Source organism: Pristis pectinata, chromosome 4, assembly GCF_009764475.1.
Source record: "Pristis pectinata isolate sPriPec2 chromosome 4, sPriPec2.1.pri, whole genome shotgun sequence".
In the NCBI taxonomy this organism is placed as follows: Eukaryota; Metazoa; Chordata; class Chondrichthyes; order Rhinopristiformes; family Pristidae; genus Pristis; species Pristis pectinata.
The window spans coordinates 38,672,632-38,693,305 of record NC_067408.1 but is presented as its reverse complement, the minus strand read 5'-3'; the positions used below and the strand labels follow the sequence as shown (position 1 = coordinate 38,693,305).

Below are 20,674 nucleotides of genomic sequence, written 5' to 3'. Positions count from 1 at the left end.
CTGAAGAGCGGAAACCCCCATGCAGCAGTTGGTTGTAACTAAAGATAGTAGACCTTTAACGGTCACACGGAGCTTAGTCCACAGGCAACGCTAGATCTATTTTTTCTTGAAGGCATTTGACAGCTCTGGGAACTGGTTTCTCGCATCCTATTTCTTCCTCCGGTCACCGCTTTTTATATAAAAACCGCCCTAGTAAACCCACATACCTTTATATTTATAACTGGTTCAGTCAGGAAAAGTCTTCTGGATCTATTTATAATTGCTTGCAGTGACATAAGATCAGAGGTGACTGTCCGAAAAAGATGTGAGTATCTAGTCTGCACTCAGTTGATGTATTAAGTTCACTGTTTATAAATGTATGCATTACCACATTCAGGACTTAAATTGTGGACTTAAAACTACAAAGGCACATTTGACAGCCCCGGGTTATTATACCCATTAATCGCCATTCTTTTTGTTATAATCGACCATTCGACCGAACGCAATTGAATTTCGCACCCAGCACCCAAAAGAGAGCAACTGGTTCGCAGATCGGAGCTGAACTGCCCCGTGGAGACTGCAGTAAGAACCCGTGTAAACCGGTTCAGGACCCCAAGGGGTTGGGTGGTGGGGGGGGGGGGGGGCGGGAGGAGGGTTGGGGTTTGGAGTAAGACCCCAGGCAGCGGAGTTTCAACCAACACTGGGAGCTAACGCAGCCCAGAGAGCGCATCGAAATCAGGACTCGCTTTTGAAAATCATCTCCCCTACCCATCCGCTCCAAGCCTCGTCAGTGAAAAACCCTGTCCGCCAGCCTCGGCTCTGTAAACTGTGACCCACTCACAGTTAGGCGAAACCTGCACAACCCGCTGAAATAACAAGGCTGAATCCGGGGCAAAACAAAAATCCAAATGCACTTTATTGACTAGGGAGACCTAATTTAGATCGGAAGCCATGTAGCCGTTCGCAGTTTGCTTTCGGGAGACTGTTAAAAATCCGTAGTGCATAGGAGAGAGCGGAGAAGAAGGCGGAAGAGAGAGGCGGAGAGGGAGAGAGAGAGAGAGAGAGAGAGAGAAGGAGCTTCCTACCTGCATGTGTTTTCTGAGCACTGTTTCCCATCACTTCCTTTCATTTAAAGCAAAGCAGAGCGGAGGGCTTTCTGTCTGAATGTGACCGGGCTTGTGATCTCTGCTCTTGCTTCAGAAGGTCCATCCACTCGTGAAAGCGAGTTGGTTTTGGTTTTAGAGGAACAAGACGAGCGGGGAGGTTTGAGACCCAGATGGGAACCTCCAAAGCACCGCCTGCCGTGCACACAAAGGAAATCTGGGCAACTGGAGGCTGGTCGTGTGCGCTGCTCCCCATCTGGGAGCTCCAACCCCGGCTGATCGCTGGAAGCGCGCACAGTGGAAATGGCCACGCTATGAGACACACACAGGCGACGCCTCGCCAACCCACTGCTCCCCGACTTATCAAAAGTCAACTACTTCCGACTGCAATCTATAATGTTCCTGGCAACGGCGCTGCCCATCTCCCGTCACCGGTTCCCACCGCACTGAAACGATCAAACCCGTGCGGTCAATTCCGCAATAACTCCCAATCCTACAAGCGCATCGCTTCGAGAGTACAACCACCGTGCAAACCCGCTGATCATCTCCAGCCGCAGAACCAACATCGTGATTGTTTTCTACCAAAGGGACTCCCTGCCCTACAAACACACACATGCAATCGCTCGGTAATCAGAGAGCTGATTCTTAATTTGTGGCCGGTTTAGTGTAAAGACCACATTATTCCTTAGGAATGATTCATACAACCTATTCTACCGAGTAAGCCTCTGGGATACATTCAGCAAGGGTTAGAGAACCTGTAATGAAAACAAAAGACGCTGGAAAAGCTTAGCAGGTCAAGCAGCATCTGTGGAAAGAGATCAATGTCAACCTTTCAGGTCAGAGACCCTTCATCGGAACGGGGAGAGTGAGAAAACAAGTTAGTTTTAAGTTGCGTGTGTTGGGGGTGGGAGTGGTGAGGTGGGCGGTGGAGATGGATAGGACAAGGGAATATCTCTGGTAGAGCGAGGCCATGGTTTCCCCTGGTCAGCAATTTGTGGGAGACATGATGGGAAACAGAAACCACTCAGTGTGAACATGGCAAAAGATACAGATGGAAATCCTGACCTAGCAAGGAGCAGAGTTTTTTTTTAAATTTGGCATTTCTGTGGCAGTGAGCCCAGCAATATGTTTCTATACATACATCTGGCCACAGCACCGATGCTGTGGAACAGAATTGCAAATTAAACCTACTTGAAATATATTAATAAAGTGAACTGAATTCCTACAGTTTTAATGAAATCTTAACACCATTTCTCCACAGATGCTGCCTGACTTGATGCATATTTCCAGCACTTTGTGTTTTTAAAAGATTTATGTGCAGCAAAATGGCCTAGGCTACTTCACAAGACCATGAATAAAGGAATTTGACATTCAGCCACATAAGAATATAAAGCAGTTGACCAAAAGCTTGGTAAAAATGGTAGATTTTGGAGAAGGAAAGATGGAGAAGTTGTTGGGAGTGGGAGAAATTCTAGAATTTAGGATTTTGGCAGCTAAAGGCCCTGTTACAAAAGGTAATTCAAATCAGAAACAAGCTAATGCCCAGAATTAGAGAAGGATGGATCTTGACTGAAAGTCAATAAAATTAAGGTTGACAATTTAAAATTCTAGTTTTGCATAAAACACATCATACTAGATATAAAGGGAATAAATTCTATCATATTGGAATAAAGTCATCCTTAAGCACAGCAACTTAGTCAAGCAGTTTACAAATATTAGAACTTCAAGAAGTCACCATAGCCTCAATGAGAGTAATTCATTAAATGTTTTCTGTTAAGTGGTTTATTCACATCTTGTAATTGTGTAGCTGACCCTGAGCACAGTATACAAATATTTTCATCAAGTAAAACTGACTTGATTAATATATTGTGTGGAAACAGATTCTTTGAATATTTTTAAGGCAGAGTCAAACAGATTCTTGATAAGCAAGTGGTGAAAGGTTACCACTTTATTGTAGAGTTGGGGTAACAATCAAAGTAGTCATGCTATTAATGGCAGGGCGGGCTTCAGGAGCCAAGTGGCTTATTCCTGCTTTAATTCATTTGTAGAAAATGAACCTGTGTGTTGTGTAAAACCTACCACGTTCCACTTAGTGAACAAATTAAACCATGTTATCAATTAAATATCCCCACTGAATAGCAGTGACATTCCAGTTCTCCACACAATATCAAAATTGGTGAAGGGAAAAGGAATAAGGTAACTGTTGACCTAGCAAAATGTACTACGAGTATAAACTTTATCAGGATTATTTGTCACCATGAATTGATATTGGCTAAGAACAAAAATACAAATAAGTTACAATTTCTTAATTAGACAGAAAGAATATTTAAAACAATTTAATTAGCACAGCTATCTCATTTTTTCTTTGGGCTCTTTGTGATACCATGATTACTCTAAAGCTGGAAAGTAAGATTTCATAAGCTTCATTTCAGGGAACTGCTCTTGATTTTGAGTAATGGGCAGTAGTGAGGATTTACTGAGTTGGCAACCTGAGTAATAATGGAATTAAAAACTTGGGGAAATATAAAATGGACAGCTAATGCACTCTTTCCACTTTGACAGTGTAGCAAAATCAAAATATTCCCCCAGCACTTTAAAATTTAATCAAAACCAACATCTTAGCCAGTACTGAAGGATCTTTAACTTTTCGGAGATTGTTCCCTTTGGATGAAGTGTTAAACCCATATCTCCCTTTCTGTATTTCAATGGATGATACTATTTGAATAACAGGGCAGTGTCTGATGAATATGGTTTCTTGAATCAATGTCATGGGAAGCCAATTTCATTGGTTATCACACCATGGCTCTTAATGTGATTGTGCTGTCTACAAAATGACTGCCATAAAATCACAGAGTTGTATAGCATATAAATAGGCCCTTCAGCCCATTGCATCTATGCCAAACATCATGCCTATCTATATTAATCCCAATTGCCTGCATTAATTCAATTTCTGCTCATTTAACTACATGTCCAGATAACTCCTAAATGTTGTTATTGTTCCTGCCTCCACCACCTCCTTTGGCAACTCATTCCAGATACCAACTACTCTTTGTGTGAAAAAAATATCCCTCAGATCCCCTTTAAACCTCCTCCCTCTTACCTTAAACCTTCGCCCTGTAGTTTTAGACGCCCCTATCATGGGAAACAGACACTGGCTCTCTACCCTATCTATGTCTCTCATAATTTTATATACCTCTATCGTGTCACCCCTCAGCTTCCATGTCTGGTTGCACTTGGTGTCATGACAACAACCTTACCCTCAATTTCAGAAAAACAAAAGACCTAGTCAATGACTTCAGGAAGGGGGGGCAGTGCACAAGCTCCTGTTTACATCAATGGTGCTGAGGTCGAGAGGGTTGAGAGCCTCAATTTCCTAGAAGTGAATATCACCAATAGCCTGTCCTGATCCAACCACGTAGACACCACAGCCAAGAAAGCTCACCAGTGCCTCTACTTCCTCAGGAGGCTAAAGAAATTTGGTATGTCCCCTTTGACCCTCACCAATTTTTATCGATGCACCACAGAAAGCATCCAATGCAGATGCCTCATGACTTGTATGGCAACTGTTCTGCCCGTGACCGCAAGAAACTGCAGAGTTGTGGACACAGCACAGCACATCACGGAAACCAGCCTCCCCTCCATGGACTTTGTCTACACATCTCACTGCCTCGGTAAAGCGGCCAACATAATCAAACACCCTCTGACCTTGGATATTGTCTCTTCTCCCCCCCTTCCCATCAGGCAGAAGATACAAAAGCCTGAAAGCATGTTCCACCAGGGTCAAGGACAGCTTCTATCCCGCTTATATAAGACGGTGCCCTAGTACGATAAAATGGACTCTTGACCTCACAATCTACCTTGTTATGACCTTGCACCTTATTGTCTACCTGCACTGCACTTTCTCTGTAACAGTAACACTTTATTCTGAATTCTGTTATTGTTTTCCCTTGTACAACCTCAATGCACTGTTGTAATGAAATGATCTGTATGGACATGATGCAGGACAAGTTTTTCACTGTACCTTGGTACATGTGGCAATAATAAACTAATTTACCAATTTGCCAAATTTACTGTAGTTCATTGTATATGAAGCACTCTGATATATACAAAGAACTATTTGTTTGATGTTCTTTCCAACTGAGTAATTATAAAAAAAAACCTCTATATTTATTGAATTAAATTTTCTGATATAACTAGGTCAACCTACTTTATGCGTTCAGCTTCTGGAACAAACCGTAACAGTACAGTAAGGGAGTTACTTTCATGTAAGAAATCACTTGATCATTATTATATTAATCTAAGATGACTTATGTAATGTCTGAAAATGAATGGCATTTATAAAGATCAAATCCACATTCTTTACTCTTTCTATTCTAGCACCCTCTCCTTTTCCTTTCTCAAGAAATTTACTCCATTTTCCTTACTATTTTTTTCTTTCTAGCCTTTCTATCTTTTCTTTTTCATCTAGTTGGCATATTTGCCATCTTTTAAAATTCCCTCAAAAAACATATTTTGGAAGCAATCTTCAAGAAAGTCCTTGGTATTCATAATCTGAAAGCCAGTTTCAGTGATCAATCTCCTAGCAAATCAAAAAATTAAAATAATCACAAGAGAGGTAGCAGTAGGTCATTGTACCATGGAACTTTAATGGCAGAGAAATATGTGGAGTCTGTCATTCATGTGAAAATGCAGTCATGATAGGGAATTATCTTTCACGTCATTCCTTAATGACAGGGCAGGCATAACCCGGGTTCAAATCCGGCTGCTGTCTGTAAGGAGTTTGTACATTCTCCCTGTGTTTGCGTGGGTTTCCTCCGGGTGCTCCGGTTTCCTCCCACATTCCAAAGATGTACAGGTTAGGAAGTTGTGGGCAATGCTATGTTGGCGCTGGAAGCATGGTGACACTTGCGGGCTACCCCCAGAACACTCTACGCAAAAAGATGTATTTCACTGTGTATTTCGATGTATATGTGACTAATAAAGATATTTTAAATCTAAATCTTAAATCTTAATGGCTGTCCCTATATTCCTCAGGTTCCAGAGCTGAGTGACTTCTGCCTGAGTGAGGTGGTTCAAATGAAGGGGAGCCCAGCAGCTCAAGTTTTAATTTATTATGTGGACCCAGGAGGAGCAGGGGTTTTCCTCCCATCACCACACACAAATACTCGTGTGGTAGCTCCCCCTGACAAGCTGTCAATAACAAATTTCTTCCCTGGATTTTCTCAAGTATTTTGTTTACCCTGAAACATCTGAATTTCACAATCATTCTGAATGAAGTGGAATTTTTTGCTCTGGAGGATTATAAGGAAAATTATTGTTATGGATTCATCAAATGTCATCACTAGGTTGAAAAACATTCCAAGTTGGATTTCCCTCGTATCTCCAGGAGCAGGTTAGGATGGAACATCTATTTGCCCTTCCCACTCCGAATTACCCTGACCAAGTTTCTGTGAATAGGCCTCTTTATTTGGGCATGGCACTCCTCCTTGTGAGATTCTGTATTGAAAGCAAACTGACAGTGCCAAACATGAAAATGAAGATGGGCTGCTAGAGGACATTTACTGGAACAGCAGAGTGGTGAAGGCCCTGAAGATCAGCACATTGTTGAGCCAATGGCTAAAAATCAGTGGAGCTGGAGGGACATCAGTGAACTTCTGTCTGCTACCTCACAGATACATCCTGGCATCACTAAGACCTCCTCTCCACTGTCACTTATGTGGAACAGAGCAATGAATGACTGGCAAGAAAGTCTAGATTGGAGCAAAGGTTCAACAACAGTTCAGCCTGGCTATTTTTTTTCTCTTTTACTGTCTTGTGCCATTTATATGAAAAAGTTTTCAAAATGAGAACTTAGCGGTATGACTAAAAGTAGTCCTGTGAGCTGTAATATCATTCACTCACTCCACCATTGACGCACAGGGGCAGCAGTTTGCAGCAACTCACCAAAACTCCTTACACAGCACCTTCCAAATTCACATCCTCTGTGAGCTAGAAGGACAAGGCCAGCAAAAGCACAGGAACACCACCACCAGGAAGTTGCCCTCCAAGCCACACATCATCCTGACTTGGAAATATATCACCGTTCCTTGACTGTCGCTGGTTCAAGATCCTGGAACTCTCTCCCTAACAACATTTTGGGTAAACCTACACTTCAAGGACTGCAGCAGTTCAAGAAGGTAGCTCACCACCACCTTCTCAAGGACAACCAGCGATGGGCAATTAAATGCTGGCTCAGCCTTTGAAGCCCTCATCCCTTGAATAAATGTAAAACAAATTCTCACTTCCTTGTTTGAAGTTTCATTCTCAAAAGATTTCTGAGGTTGTTGCTAATTTTATAATAATCTTGTGATCTCCTCAGTTCCGCACCATCACAATCCCCCAAATATTGTAAGATTGCCCAGGTTTGAATCATTGCAGGGTTTATGAAAGTTATGAGACAAAGTTTGTGCAAATTTGAAATCCTCTATATTGCTATTCTGAATAAAGGCATTTCTGCTATTGAATAAATAATCAAGTTACAAACTGGTTTGATTTCCTGTTTTTGTACTGAAAAGCTAAAGGTCACAAATAGTTAACATTTGGACTTGCACCAGCAGAATAAAGATGAGTTTCATATATAAAAACAAATTACATAAAATCTTTCTTAGTATTTATTATGGAATCAACAGAACAAACGATCCTGTTAAAAAAACCTGTGATAATATATAACCTGAAGCTTTCATCAGCACATTCAGTCTGTTAATTAAAAACATTTTTGTGTGTGCTTTAATGAAAACTTTTGCAGGAAATCAAGTTGATGTTTTTACAATGGAAAAATTGATGAAACACTTGATTCAAGAGGCTGAATACTACACAATATTTTACATTCAATTATCACAAGAAATGAATTATTCTTGTTGGCAGGAGGAGATGTGCAATTAACCATCTGTTGTACAATACTTTAGTCAGAGGCAGGTGTGGCCTATAATAGTATATGATAAAATATAATAAAAACATTGAGGGAGTCACACTACATGTAACTTTAAATACTAGTTTTTCAAATTACTGTGAATTCTGCAGTGTGGAATTAGGATAGTGCTGTTCAGATATTTTAAACCTTTCGTTTGCTAAAGGATTCATTAGAATTAGTATATTACTGGAAAACATAAAATTTACTTCTTTCAATTTATGCATTAAGTATCTGAGTTTCACATTTTGCAAAATGATATATTTGCTGTTGACCACTGCAATAACCATAGTTCAAAATCTTCACAAGAAGGAAAATCCAGAGGCACAATTGCATTTAAAAAGCAAAAATTATGTTGATGTCATTATCAATGATGAAAATTGGACCCATAATCTATTAAGTAAGGCTCAGGTTGTATGACTGTGGTTGTTTATGCCATTCTATATTAATCATGGGAGCTGACCTACATCTTCTTTACTGGGCTGTATCTGATCTCAGTGTACAGGACAGTGACAGCTAATCTATCATCCAGCTTTGCCACCTCCTCCAATGCATATCAACATATTTTTATCTGTGTTGCTTCATTGTACATGTACCATTCTAAGTTGCTTATTCTTGCAATGGTGTATTCAACATAAAATCCTAACAGTTTTAAAGCAGTGTTAAAAGTAAACTGTTAGTATTGTCAAAACTAATTTAAAAATAAAACTCTAAAGGAAAAGACAAGAGCATTTTTAACTCAGTTAGTGAATATAAATGAAATATAAATGAAATAAACTGCAGATGCTAGAAATCTGAAACAAAAACAGAAAGTGCTAGAAACACTGAGCAGGTCAGGCAGCATCTGTGGAAAGAGTTAATACTTCAGATTGAAGATCCCTTAGCAGAAATGGGAAAGTCTGGAAGGGCCTTTGACCTTAAATGTTAACTTTGTTCTTACTTCCCCCCACAGATGTTGCCTGACAAGCTGCGTGTTTCCAGCATTTTCTGTTGTTGTTATCTATAAATATTAGGATAGTGCTGTTCAGATATTTTAAACCTTTCGTTTGCTAAAGGATTCATTAGAATTAGTATGTTACTGGAAAACATAAAATTTACTGAGCTGAGGGATTGGTGAATTTAATATCAGAAATTGTGGAGTTAAGTTTTTAAAAATGGGCAAGTATATCAACATAGTTACAATTCAAATTGAATGATGGGGAGGAAGGTACAATGAGAGTGTCAGTCCTATGTAGTATATTTGAACGTCTTCAATAGCATGGTAGTTGCAACACATTATCAGGCATGTTCAGTTGGAATGAAGTCGCCACAATATCAAATAAAGAAAGGTGCAGCTTTAAATATTGCAATGTTATGAGAAAGTTATCAGAAATGACAGAGGTTAATGGCAAATACATTTATTAATACTGCTATATCTAGAACTACCATTGATGTAATGAGGATATTAGTATCAGTGAGTAATAAATTTAAGCTAAATTACCTTGTTACTTTTTTATCTATTTTCCAAAAGATGTTAATTATTCATGAATTAGACATTAATTATTAAAAATTATTAATGAAAAGTGCCATCGCAATCAGTCATAAAGGGCAGGCAGTAATTAAAAGACTTATGCTCTGCAAAGACAAAGAAATGTCCACAATTTAGTCAAAAATTCTGAATAAATGCTGATTAGCCATGTTTAAAATGAGTCTAGTAGAGGTCTAAATTATTTTAATACTCATTTATTAACCCAAATTATAGAAAAAACAAAATCTTAAAAGATTTTTCAATCCCATAGATAACACTGGATCAAGTGAAAGGGAGCAATTGCACATAAGAAAAAACTGACACAATGAACTGATTCTGCAACAGAAGCATGCCTTGTCCATTGAGTATTGGGTGTGCTATGCTAATGATAAAGTCATTCAGAAGATGAGACTTTTGGCTTCTTGTTCTGAATTTTCACATGGAGGCTTCAAGTTTACCTGCCAGCTTCAACTGATATTCAGAATTTCCCTCATGTGCCAGTTTTAACAGTTCTTAAGTCAGCCACAAGATGGAGTGCTTAGCAGAGCAGCTGACATCATTGGATCCACTGTGGAATCACACCCTTGGTCAGCAATTCCTAAGCCACTTAAGATACCAAGACATTAGAAAGAAAGCAAAATCTATCACTGCACAAAGAAGACATTTATAATCTATTCTTAGTTTATTTACTCACATTATTTATTATAAGCAAATTACACTTCCTCTTGACCCACTTCCAAAAAATATAACGAATCATAATAAGCAACTATCAAAGAAGAAAAAATGAAGAATATGAAAGGAAAATTTGGAAACCATGTCCAAGACAGTGATAGAATGGCAGGGGACTCATGATTGGTTCCTTTTCCTCCTTGAGCCTTCTTTTCTTCCTCAACCATATCCAGGAATTTCTTTCATTCACCTTCAGGTTTCAGCCAGCAAATCAGTGAGGTTCATAATTCAACTACATATAGCAGCATTTCTTCACATCTACCTTGGTGTTCTTCATGATAAGTTAGGTAAAGCTCAAGTGTAACCCTTACTGTTGGCTGAACTCTGCCACTAGTTGAAGAGAGCAAGTGCTGCACCAATTAGGGGCAAGATTTTACACTTGCTAATAAATAGGATTGGTGTCACTGATAGTAAACAATTTGTTTTTCATATGGTTGAAGAATATGTTTTCATGGTTTTATGATTTTGCATCTCTTACTAAACAGCAGTGCTTCGAGCCTATTACTAGTCCTCAGGAAGCATGTCTGGTTGGTTGGTATTTAGACTGCAGAGTTCTCCCCTCTTTATATCAATTCTATTGTCAACAGGTTAAGGCTACTTATAATTTCTTCCTCCCTGAGGTTTACTCCCATCAGAATATGCCATGCTTTTTTAGAGATAGTTTTCCTTAGTTTATAATTTACTGGTGATAGTAATGGGATTTACAGCAATACAGGAAAATATTTAATAAATTATTAAGCATAAGGTAACTATTATTCACAAGAACTAAACATTAAATATTATGTTTCATCATTATCTAAACCTCCTTTCTTGTCTCTTTTTCAATAACATCCTGACTGATCTGCCAATCAAATACTAAGACTGGTGATATCACAACGAATTTCACTTAATTCACTAACAATGGATAAGAATAATTGAAAAGACTTTGTCCTTAATTGCAATTAACTGCAATTCCTTAGCCCAGGAATTGGAAAAGGGGTAATTGGTAATTGGTTTATTATTGTCACATGTACCGAGATACAGTGAAAAACCTTGTTTTGCATGCCATCCATACAGATCATTTCAAAACATCATCAAAGTTACTGCAAAGGGAAGAGCAATAACAAATGCAGAATATAGTGTTACAGTTAAAGATACAGAGAAAGTGCAGTGCGGATAGAAAATAATGTGCAAGGGCCATGATGAGGTAGATTGTGAGGTCAAGGGTTCACCTTTATCACACAAGAGGTCCATTTAAGAGTCTTATAACATCGGGATAGAAACAGTCCTTGAGACTGGTGGTTTGTGTTTTCAAGCTTTTGCCCAATGGAAGGGGGGGGGGGGGGGGGAAGAGAGAATGACGGGGTGGAGGGGTCTTTGATTATGCTGGCTGCTTTCCCAAGTCAGCGAGAAGTGTAGACAGAGTCCATGGAGAGGAGGCTAGTTTTCATGATGGACTGAGCTATGTCCACAACTCTCTGTAATTTCTTGCGGTCTTTTGCAGAGCAGTTGCCATACCAAGCTGTACCAAGGGTAGTGGCAGGAGATGGGAATAATAGTTTGGTGATTAAATCACTGCACTGGAAGCCTGGATTGTTGATATAGAGACAATAGTTCAAATCCTACCATGAGAGATGGGTGATTTAAAAGCAGTTAATTAAATAGTTCATGGGAATGTCTGATCTGCCATCTGCCAACGTTTTAACTTCCTTTTATCTTGGTAGTGATTGGATTATGAAAGTGAGACTGGCAGAGTCACTAATCCAGTTGCCCTTCAGTTCCGTGGCAGGAATGAAATGTCCCCTGATTACGTCTTAGCAGCCGACCTCTGCTATCTGTGTTCTAGCCATCGCCAAGACCTTACGGTTCACCTGGATTACAGAGCGACAGGAGGAATCTCTGAGTGAGACCCTCAGGAAAGAATAAGATCTTTGGCTCAGTAAGGGATGGGAGAATGACACCACAAGGCTTGGTATATTATATCATATGACTGAAGACCTAACAATCAATACCTTGAAAAATATAGGTTAAAAAGGAAATGAAACTGCTGCTTTTCTGACATTCAAAACTAATCATTTTCCAAGGCAAAGAGAGGATTACTTTCATGCTAGCTCTGAAATGGAGATTAAATTTCCCTTAATAAAAGCTATCAGTCTCCAAAGGACCTCAATATATATCCAAATATAGCTCTCCTCCATAGGGAGAAGGTGGGCAGGCAGAAATCAGATTTCAGCTCTGGTCCACTTAAAGCAGCTTCACAAACAGAGGAAAATCAAAGAGGGAATTTCCTGTATTATTTAGATAGTTTCCATAAATTTCTGTCTGTTTCAATGGAGATACAATTGGATGAGATGATTAAATACGTGTACTCAAGAGATCTAATATTACAATTTCAGGAATAATGAAATGCAGTGTAGGGGCTCCACATAACATGAACATTATCATTGAGCTGCATACTTTATGAGGGGAGATATGGAGCATAGAAAACTGTGGAACTGTGGAGAGGATTGTCAGGGTGGGAGACCATAGAGGATTGTAGAGGGGCAGGGTTTTAGAGACAGCATCAGGAGAGTTGGCTGGGCAGAGAAGGGTATGAGGCAGCTGGATCATTAGGCAGATGATAGGAATAAGGTTCAACAGGAAGAGGCTAATAAAAAAATATTATCGATATGAATACGATCGGACATATAAAGTTGACAAGCCAATGACACTGAGTGAAATAATAATAGGGTGGGTGTCAGGCCTCCTCATCCTCAATTGCAACACACGCTTTAGCAACACCCAAGCAGAGACATAGTGCCACAAAGTCTGCCTCACTGAGTTGTTCTTTTTTGTTTGTAGGATTAATAGTGCAGTAATACCCTCAGAGAATCCTTGGGTTATAGACTTGTACAGCACAGAAACGGGCCCTTTGGTCCACCATGTCCATGCCAATATTTTTACCCATCTACACTAACCCTATTTGCTCACATTGTGTCTGTATCCTTCGTTGCATTTCCCCTATTTATGTGCCTGTCTAAATATCTTTTCAACATAGTGATTGTACCTGACTCCACCACCTCCCCTTGTAACACGTTCTGGATATCAACCAATCTCTGTACAAAATAAACCTTTCTTCTCAATTCCCCTTTAAAACACTTTCCTCTCACCTAAGCCTATATCTTCTTATTTTTGATACCCCTACCACGGGAAAAAAGAGTCTGAGTATCTACCCTACCTATGCCTCTTATAATTTTATACATCTCTATCAGATCATCCCTCAGCCTCCTTCACTCCAGGGAACACAAACGCAGCCTATCCAATCTTTCCCCATAATTAAAGTCCTCCAATCCTGGTGAATCCCCTCTGCACTCTCCAGTGCAAACACATCCTTCCAATAGCGTGGCGACCATAACTACATATAATACTACAAGTGCGGTCCAACAAGTGTTTTGTAAAGATGCAATATAACATCCCAACTTTTATATTCTATGAAGGCAAGAATGCTATTTGCCTTCTTCGCCACCCTAGCTACCTGTGTTGGCATGCTCAGGGAACTATGCACTTGAACCCAATGTCCCTCTGTTCATCAACTTTCCTGGCATCCTGCCATTTACTGTATATGTCCTACCCCTTTTTGACTTCCCAAAATCCATCAACTTTCATTTGTTGGGATTAAATTCCATCTGCCAATGCTCTGCCAACTTTCCACCTCAGCTATATCCTTCGGCAGTCTTAGAAAATCCTCCTTGCTATCCACAATGCCAACAACTTTGTGCCATCCACAAATTCACTTATTATTCTGCCTACATACCCTCTGTTGGGATATTAATTTGCATTTCCAAAGAGTTACAGCACATGGGAATATATATTTGACACATTCTATAATTTGAGTGAGGCAATGGGATGGAACACTTCAGTTAGGAGGGGAGACTGGAGAGGCCAGGTCTGTTTTTCCTGGAGCAGAGGAGGTTAAGAGGGGACATGATTGAGATGTATACAATTATGACAGGTATAGATACAGTAGCCTGCAGGGAAACTTTACTCTTTGTCAGAGATGAATAAAACCAGAGGATATAGATTTAGAGTAAGGAGTAAGAGATTTAGAAGGGATTTGTGCAGGAGCTTTGTCACCCACAGAGTGGTGAGTATCTGGAATGCACTGCCAGAGAGAGTGGTGGAAACAGAGTCGTTGACAGTGTTTAAGAAATGTCTAGACAAGCACTCAAATCGCATAGGCATAGAAGGCTATGGGCCAAGTGCTGAAAGATGGGATTGATACAGATGGGTGCCCACTGGTGGGCCGAATGGCCTGTTTCCATGCTGTATGACTCAGTGACTCTATGTGTTACTAGCTTTCAATGACAGGGCTATTGCTTAATTCCTGAATATATTTTGCATGTGAAACTCCAGGAATTAAAAGAAACCCTTGTCCTCCTTACTCTCATATATTTTTATTCCACATTTATTAATAATAAGGGAATTCAGGTGTAAGGCTTTGCCTGTCAAGTTTTTGGGAGGTGTGGTGTCATCGCTGCATGTGAGCTCTGGTCATACAATCTCCTGTGTGCACAACGAGGCCAGTGCAGTGCAAGGGTCACCGGAAGGAGAGACTGCCACACTCTGTCAGGAGTTTGGCAGGGATGCCAAACAGCAGGCCAGATGTTCTGGCCAAATGTGTAATTCACAAAAAGCTAGTCACTGTAATAGTGACGATGAAAATACCAGAATGTCACAAAAGAGCATCTAGTTCTCTGTTACCTTTCAGGATCCCTATCCAGTCTGGGATACATATTACTCCAAATTTATAGCATTGTGGTTGATTTTTAATTGCTGCCCTAATGACCAAGCAGGCCTATCAGCTGTTTCAAAATTGCTATGTCCAAGTACGATAAGAAGAAAGATGCTTGGACTACCAGCATTGACCAAAGTATCAAGTTCAGACACAGCAAAGTCACTCCCAGCCCTGCAGACCTTGCAATTTCTCTTGATAAACATCTGCTGACAGCTGTTCCACACAGTAATCAAGCAAAAGGCTGATGTAGCCAAATTATAACTTTTCAGCAAGATTCCAGGCTGTGATCATTATCCCAACTGAGGGTAGTGAAGTGATATACAATTAGAAAAGTGTAATCCTAGGAGTCTGCAACATTGACTGCAGACCCCATGGGTCAGACACAAGTAATGAAACCTCCTGCTGATTATCAACTCCTGCTCTCCTCCCTCTGAATGAATCAGTACTTCTCCACGTTGAACAACACTTGGAAGAAGTACAAAATGTGCACAGAATACAGCCTGGGTAAAGAACTTCAAAATACATTACCTTGAGCAGCTGGTTGACAATATTAATGTCCAAGTAATAAATGATTTAGCTGGCAGATTGAGTCTGCAATAGGTGGTGAATGAATGTATATATAGGGATAGATCTACTTAATGTCATCCTCATAGTTTTCTTATCTTAGTTTTACTTGTCTATAATGGTATTGGTAAGAGTGACCTCCACATAGTCCTGATAGAGAAAATGTCAATCTTCATTCTACGCACTACACTTGACAGAGGACATTGGATGCAATGAAGTCTGTGGGATCAGATAACCTCCCAACTGTAGTAATGAAGACATACATTATAGAACTGGCCATGCCTCTAGTCAAGTGTTCCAGTGGATTTACAATCATTGGTATGACCTGTCCATTAATGACGGACAAATCTAGACTAGTTAACCACAGTGTTCTCAGTCCTTCCTCCGAATTTCACACCATCCTGATTAGGAAATGTATTGATGCTCTTTCATCATCACTGGATTGAAATTCTGTAACACCCAATCCAAAATGACTTAGGAAAACCTACACAAGAAGGAAAACTGTAGATCAAGAAGGTGGTTTACCACTACCTTCTCAAGGGTAAGAATGGATGTGCCATAACTGCTGGCCTTGCCAATGCTGCCCACATCTTGCACACAAAAATAAAGTATTGAGGGCTGTTAAATCACTCTTCATCACCACAGGTAAACTCAGCTAACTTGATTTTTTAAAAATTATGATATTAACCAAAGAAAAAATAGTCTTAGAAAGATTAAAGATGACTTTAAAAACAAAATAGTTACTTGCATAAGCCATAATTTCTACTAACTATTGATTAGGATTATTGAAATCAGCTTTAAAAGGATGCAAGATAATGAATGAACCAACTCTAGCTGTAACCAGTTGTATAGCTTGTTTCGTCATCACTGCTGAAGACTGTAATGTACAATGTTCAGCTGGGGAATTCATTTTCAAATATAGACATCCTCTAGCTGCACTTGATAAACGACATAGTGCTTAGAACAAGGGGTCTCTTTAAAAATATATCATGTATATAAATCAGTGTGCCTAATTATGAATAAAAAATCACCTTTGATTTTGATGCAAAAATATGAATGTAATGAGCAGATATTAAGTGATATCTAGAACTGAAAGTTATAAATTGCATTTTGGAAACCAGTTCATTAGCAAAGCTACTGTTATCAAACACTATAGTATAATCTGTCATTATCTCCAGTGGAACCAGATCATTAGTGTTGACTTGCACTCTGAATGATGCGGGTGGTTGTGATATATTGCTATCAATATACAAACAATTGCTTGGAAAGCTGAAGTAGGAAATGCCCTTTGGCTGAATCTTGTTCAATTGCTCCTACTCTTGAATTATTCCAGTTCTCCAAGACAATTGCATTTGAAGTAAAGCTAATGTCTATTCAGGAAATTCACACTAACTGTAGTTTGAGAGTACTTTTAAATACAATTATTATCAGATTAAGTATATTGTTTTATTTTCCACAGAAACTATTGGGTAATCATAATCAGAAGGCTGAATAAAATAACTGGGGTGGCAAAGTGGAGCAGGGGCAGCTTAACAGAGCTGCTGCCTCACAGCTTCAGTGACTTGAGTTTGATCCTGACTTGAATGCTGTCGGTGTGGAGTTTGCACGTTCTCTCTGTAAATGCAGGAGTGTCCTCTGGGTGCTCCTGTTTCCTCCAACACCCCTATACTGTGCAGGTTGATAGGTTAACTAGCTACTGTAGATTGCCAAAATGTGTAAATGAGTGGTATAGAAGAAGGGATGGGTGAGGGAAATTGATGGGAATGTGGGGAGAATAAAATGAGATTAATGTAAGATTAGTGTATGTAAGTGCTTGATGGTTGGCTGAAGGCCCTATTTCCATCCTCTATGACTCTACGTCTCTAACCCAAAACAGCCTTGGGAGATATTTCATAATAGCAAGATGACTAGCTTATGTTTAGAGCAAGAAACCATTTGTCATTAGCCAACCAAATGTTTCAATGAATAAAGCCTTTCACAAAACATGATTTGAAAGGGGTAACTTTGCCCCCAAATTATGATTTTAAACAGGTTGCTTTTTTCAAAAACCACGAACATCACATTATGGGTACTTTGTGCAGTTATACAGAAGATAGTCACTGGAAACAGAAAACTGAAATAAAAACTGTACATTCTGGTAATACTCACAAGGTCTGGGAGCAACCACATCAAAGAAATAGAGTTAACTTTTAGTTCAAAGAACTTCCACTTTGATGAAAGATCATTGGTCTGAAACCTTAACTCTCTCTATCTCTCTGCCTCTCTGTGAAGCTGGTGCCTACCCCATAATTTCAGATTATTAGCATCTACAGTTTTACTGTTGCAGAAAGAACAAGCAACTGACAGCGCAAAACAAGAACATTTGAAATAGTCCACCGAAGTTTAGAATTGTATTCCTCACACAGTGTGGCAGACCACAAGAATTGAGAGGGCATGTAGCACGGTGAACAGTTCCCTTATACAGTATGATGAGATGGACTCTTGACCTCACAGTCTACCTTGTTTGACCGTGCACCTTATTGTCAACCTGCACCGCACTTCCCTGTAGCTGTGACACTTTACTCTGTATTCTGTTATTGTTTTTACTCTGTACTACCTCAATGCATTGTGTAATGAATTGATCTGTACGAATGGCATACAAGACAAGTTTTCCACTGTACCCCGGTACAAGTGACAATAATAAACCAATACCAATACCAATACCAATGATTGACTCTGGTGCCATTTTTGTCTGTGGGAGGTAATATTCCTCCTCACTGCAATCATTGAGGGTTAATTACAGAAACTTAAATGAAATTAAAGTTGAATTCCGTTCTGACACAATGTTAAGGAAACCACTGAACCAATTTGTATGATGTCTAAAGAAGTCCTGAATATGTCATATTAGAAGTAGAGGAGACAGTATGGGTTTGGAGCGGGTGCGGGGGAGGGGGTTAACCCAAGATTAACCTCTAGAAGCAATTTTTCAGTGAGCTCATGCTAACCTTGGAGATGGAGGAGTGGAAGCTGTTAGTTAATTAAAGTATAACATGATTTGTCAACAATTTGGGATACATTAGTAACCTGAGATATGACATGTGGTGTGGATCATGTGCTTAAAAGGGAAAGGGTAGCTTTGGATGTATGGTTCCCCTGGCTCTCTATGATTCCACTACCTGGAGTTTTCTCAGCATATTATGGTAGACTGAAAGCTGATCGTTAGAGACTGCTAAAATTAGTGGACAACTCTATTAAACACTGAAGCATTGAATCATCAGAATAGTGAAAGATGAATTAAATAGAAATTGGCTCCTTCTTTTATTCAGGAACTCCCGCATTTAATCTCTGAATACAAGTAAAACATTATTAAGAAAACAAAACAAAGATTTACAACTCTTTCTGAAATGTGGCTAATTCAGAAGAATATAGTGCTATTCTTTTATTCCAAATGGAACTCTTCTGCTGACATGAATATCAAAAATAAATTGTAATTTCAATAATTCTAATTGCATTTAAAATGATCTAATAAAATCATTTCCATATTTCACAGATATTGACAGAAAACTGAAATGTTTTAAAATAAATAAAGAATTAGAAATCTATTAAAAATAAACAGACAGATTTGACTGCCCACTTACAATGCAAATGATTTGGAGTAAATAAACAACAATCCTTCGATTTTTAAACATTCCAGTTTAATTTGTAATTATTCCTGTCAACACCATAGAAACTTCCTCTTTGTTGCACTCAATTAGAATCTGAACAGGTTGCAATACTTTCCAGTAACAGATATGTTTAATGATAATGCATTCGAAGAACAGTTCAATGCAAATTAATTGATTTCACAGTCAAACCTAAATGAATGGAGGAGCTATGAAAAGTAAGAAAGGAGCTAGAAAATAGTGGAACAGCGACCAATGAACTTGGACCAATATAAATTATTGCATGTTGTAAAAAAGTTGGTGCAAAATGTATTTAAAACACTGCATTGTGTATTGAAAGGCAAGAATATAAGAGTGAATACAAATTCCCTTTCCTCCTCCCATCTACACCAGAATATATTGAATTGAGTGTTGAAAGAGATCTGTTGATAAACCAAGTGGAGATCAAATCCAATTCCTTGATGAACAGTCTACAAAGCAATTACAATGCCAGTCCATGCTTGCGAAGGACAAGTTGGAGGATGTCATGCTAAACTTGTAATTTGAATACTATTTCCAGTTTCGGTCACTGCTGCACATGGTCAATTTATAAATTAATATAAATGTTGAAAAGAGGCGTGAATTAACACCACTGAGGTAGATTTGCTCAGGGCTCTAATATTTTTCTGCTATAATGTGAATGTAAGTTGTACAGAATTCTTGGAAAAATCATGTAAAATTGCTTATGCTGTTTTTGTAGGGACCTTGTTGGATAAATGGGAGAACTGTGCGGAAACTAACAATCCAACTCCTTCCAGTGCCGGAGGATTGGACCAGAAGAAAGAACAGAGAAACATTGGCTCTTCAATCTTACTGCAAATCATTTAGCGATATATCAGATAATAATCTAAAACAGTCTTTCAATTCAACTTGTGACAGGAGAACATAAAATCATTTCAGCAGTGGTGGTGGGGAATGTATTGATTTTTCTACATGGATAGGCTGGCTGTTATTCTTAAAAACTTAGCTTTTGAATTAGCAAATTAACATTCACTAAAACCATATATTTTTTACGTAACCAAGATATATGAAAGTCCAGTACGGGCCATCATAAGTGTAATTTGTTCAGTCAGCAATTACTCAATGGAATAATTGAATTGCTTTTCATCTCATGAGTTGCAGCAGGGTGTTACTCAATATGGCCCTCATTGAGAATGGTGATTAGCTTTATTATGCACTCCATACTGGGCCCCAAATAACTAAAAACTAAGTCAAAACAAGGTATAAATCAAAGTCAGTGCGCACACCCACACACACACCCACACACACACACCCACACACACACACCCACACACACACCCACCACACACACACACACACACACACACACACACACACACACACACACACACACACGCATATTCAAAAAAGTTACAAACAGCCAGACACTGCACCATGTACATTAACTTTTAT

The 20,674-nt window shown here is 39.1% G+C and overlaps 2 protein-coding genes across 2 annotated transcripts in view; one reads left to right on the top strand and one right to left on the bottom strand.

Annotated features, from left to right (window-relative positions):
- Window positions 1-1,483, bottom strand: part of neurl1b (neuralized E3 ubiquitin protein ligase 1B) — a 45,242-nt gene extending 43,759 nt beyond the window's left edge. The window contains exon 1 of the mRNA XM_052014632.1: window positions 1,065-1,483. Coding sequence (XP_051870592.1) covers window positions 1,065-1,095 — 31 coding nt within the window. The 5' untranslated portion in view covers window positions 1,096-1,483. The remainder of the gene's footprint in view (window positions 1-1,064) is intronic.
- On the top strand, window positions 1,256-20,089 carry LOC127569192 (uncharacterized). The gene is made up of 4 exons (XM_052013590.1): window positions 1,256-1,708; window positions 6,117-6,308; window positions 17,041-17,050; window positions 19,962-20,089. Exons 1-4 carry the CDS (start codon window positions 1,256-1,258, stop codon window positions 20,087-20,089), a joined length of 783 nt encoding a protein of 260 aa, XP_051869550.1.
- Window positions 20,090-20,674: the final 585 nt, after the last annotated feature.

Excerpts from the sequence above, each read along its gene's own strand:
- LOC127569192 (XM_052013590.1), top strand. The coding sequence starts at position 1,256 with ATGGGAACCTCCAAAGCACCGCCTGCCGTGCACACAAAGGAAATCTGG. Across the intron at positions 1,709-6,116 it reads CACACACATGCAATCGCTCG|GTTCCAGAGCTGAGTGACTT; the intron begins GTAATCAGAGAG and ends TATATTCCTCAG.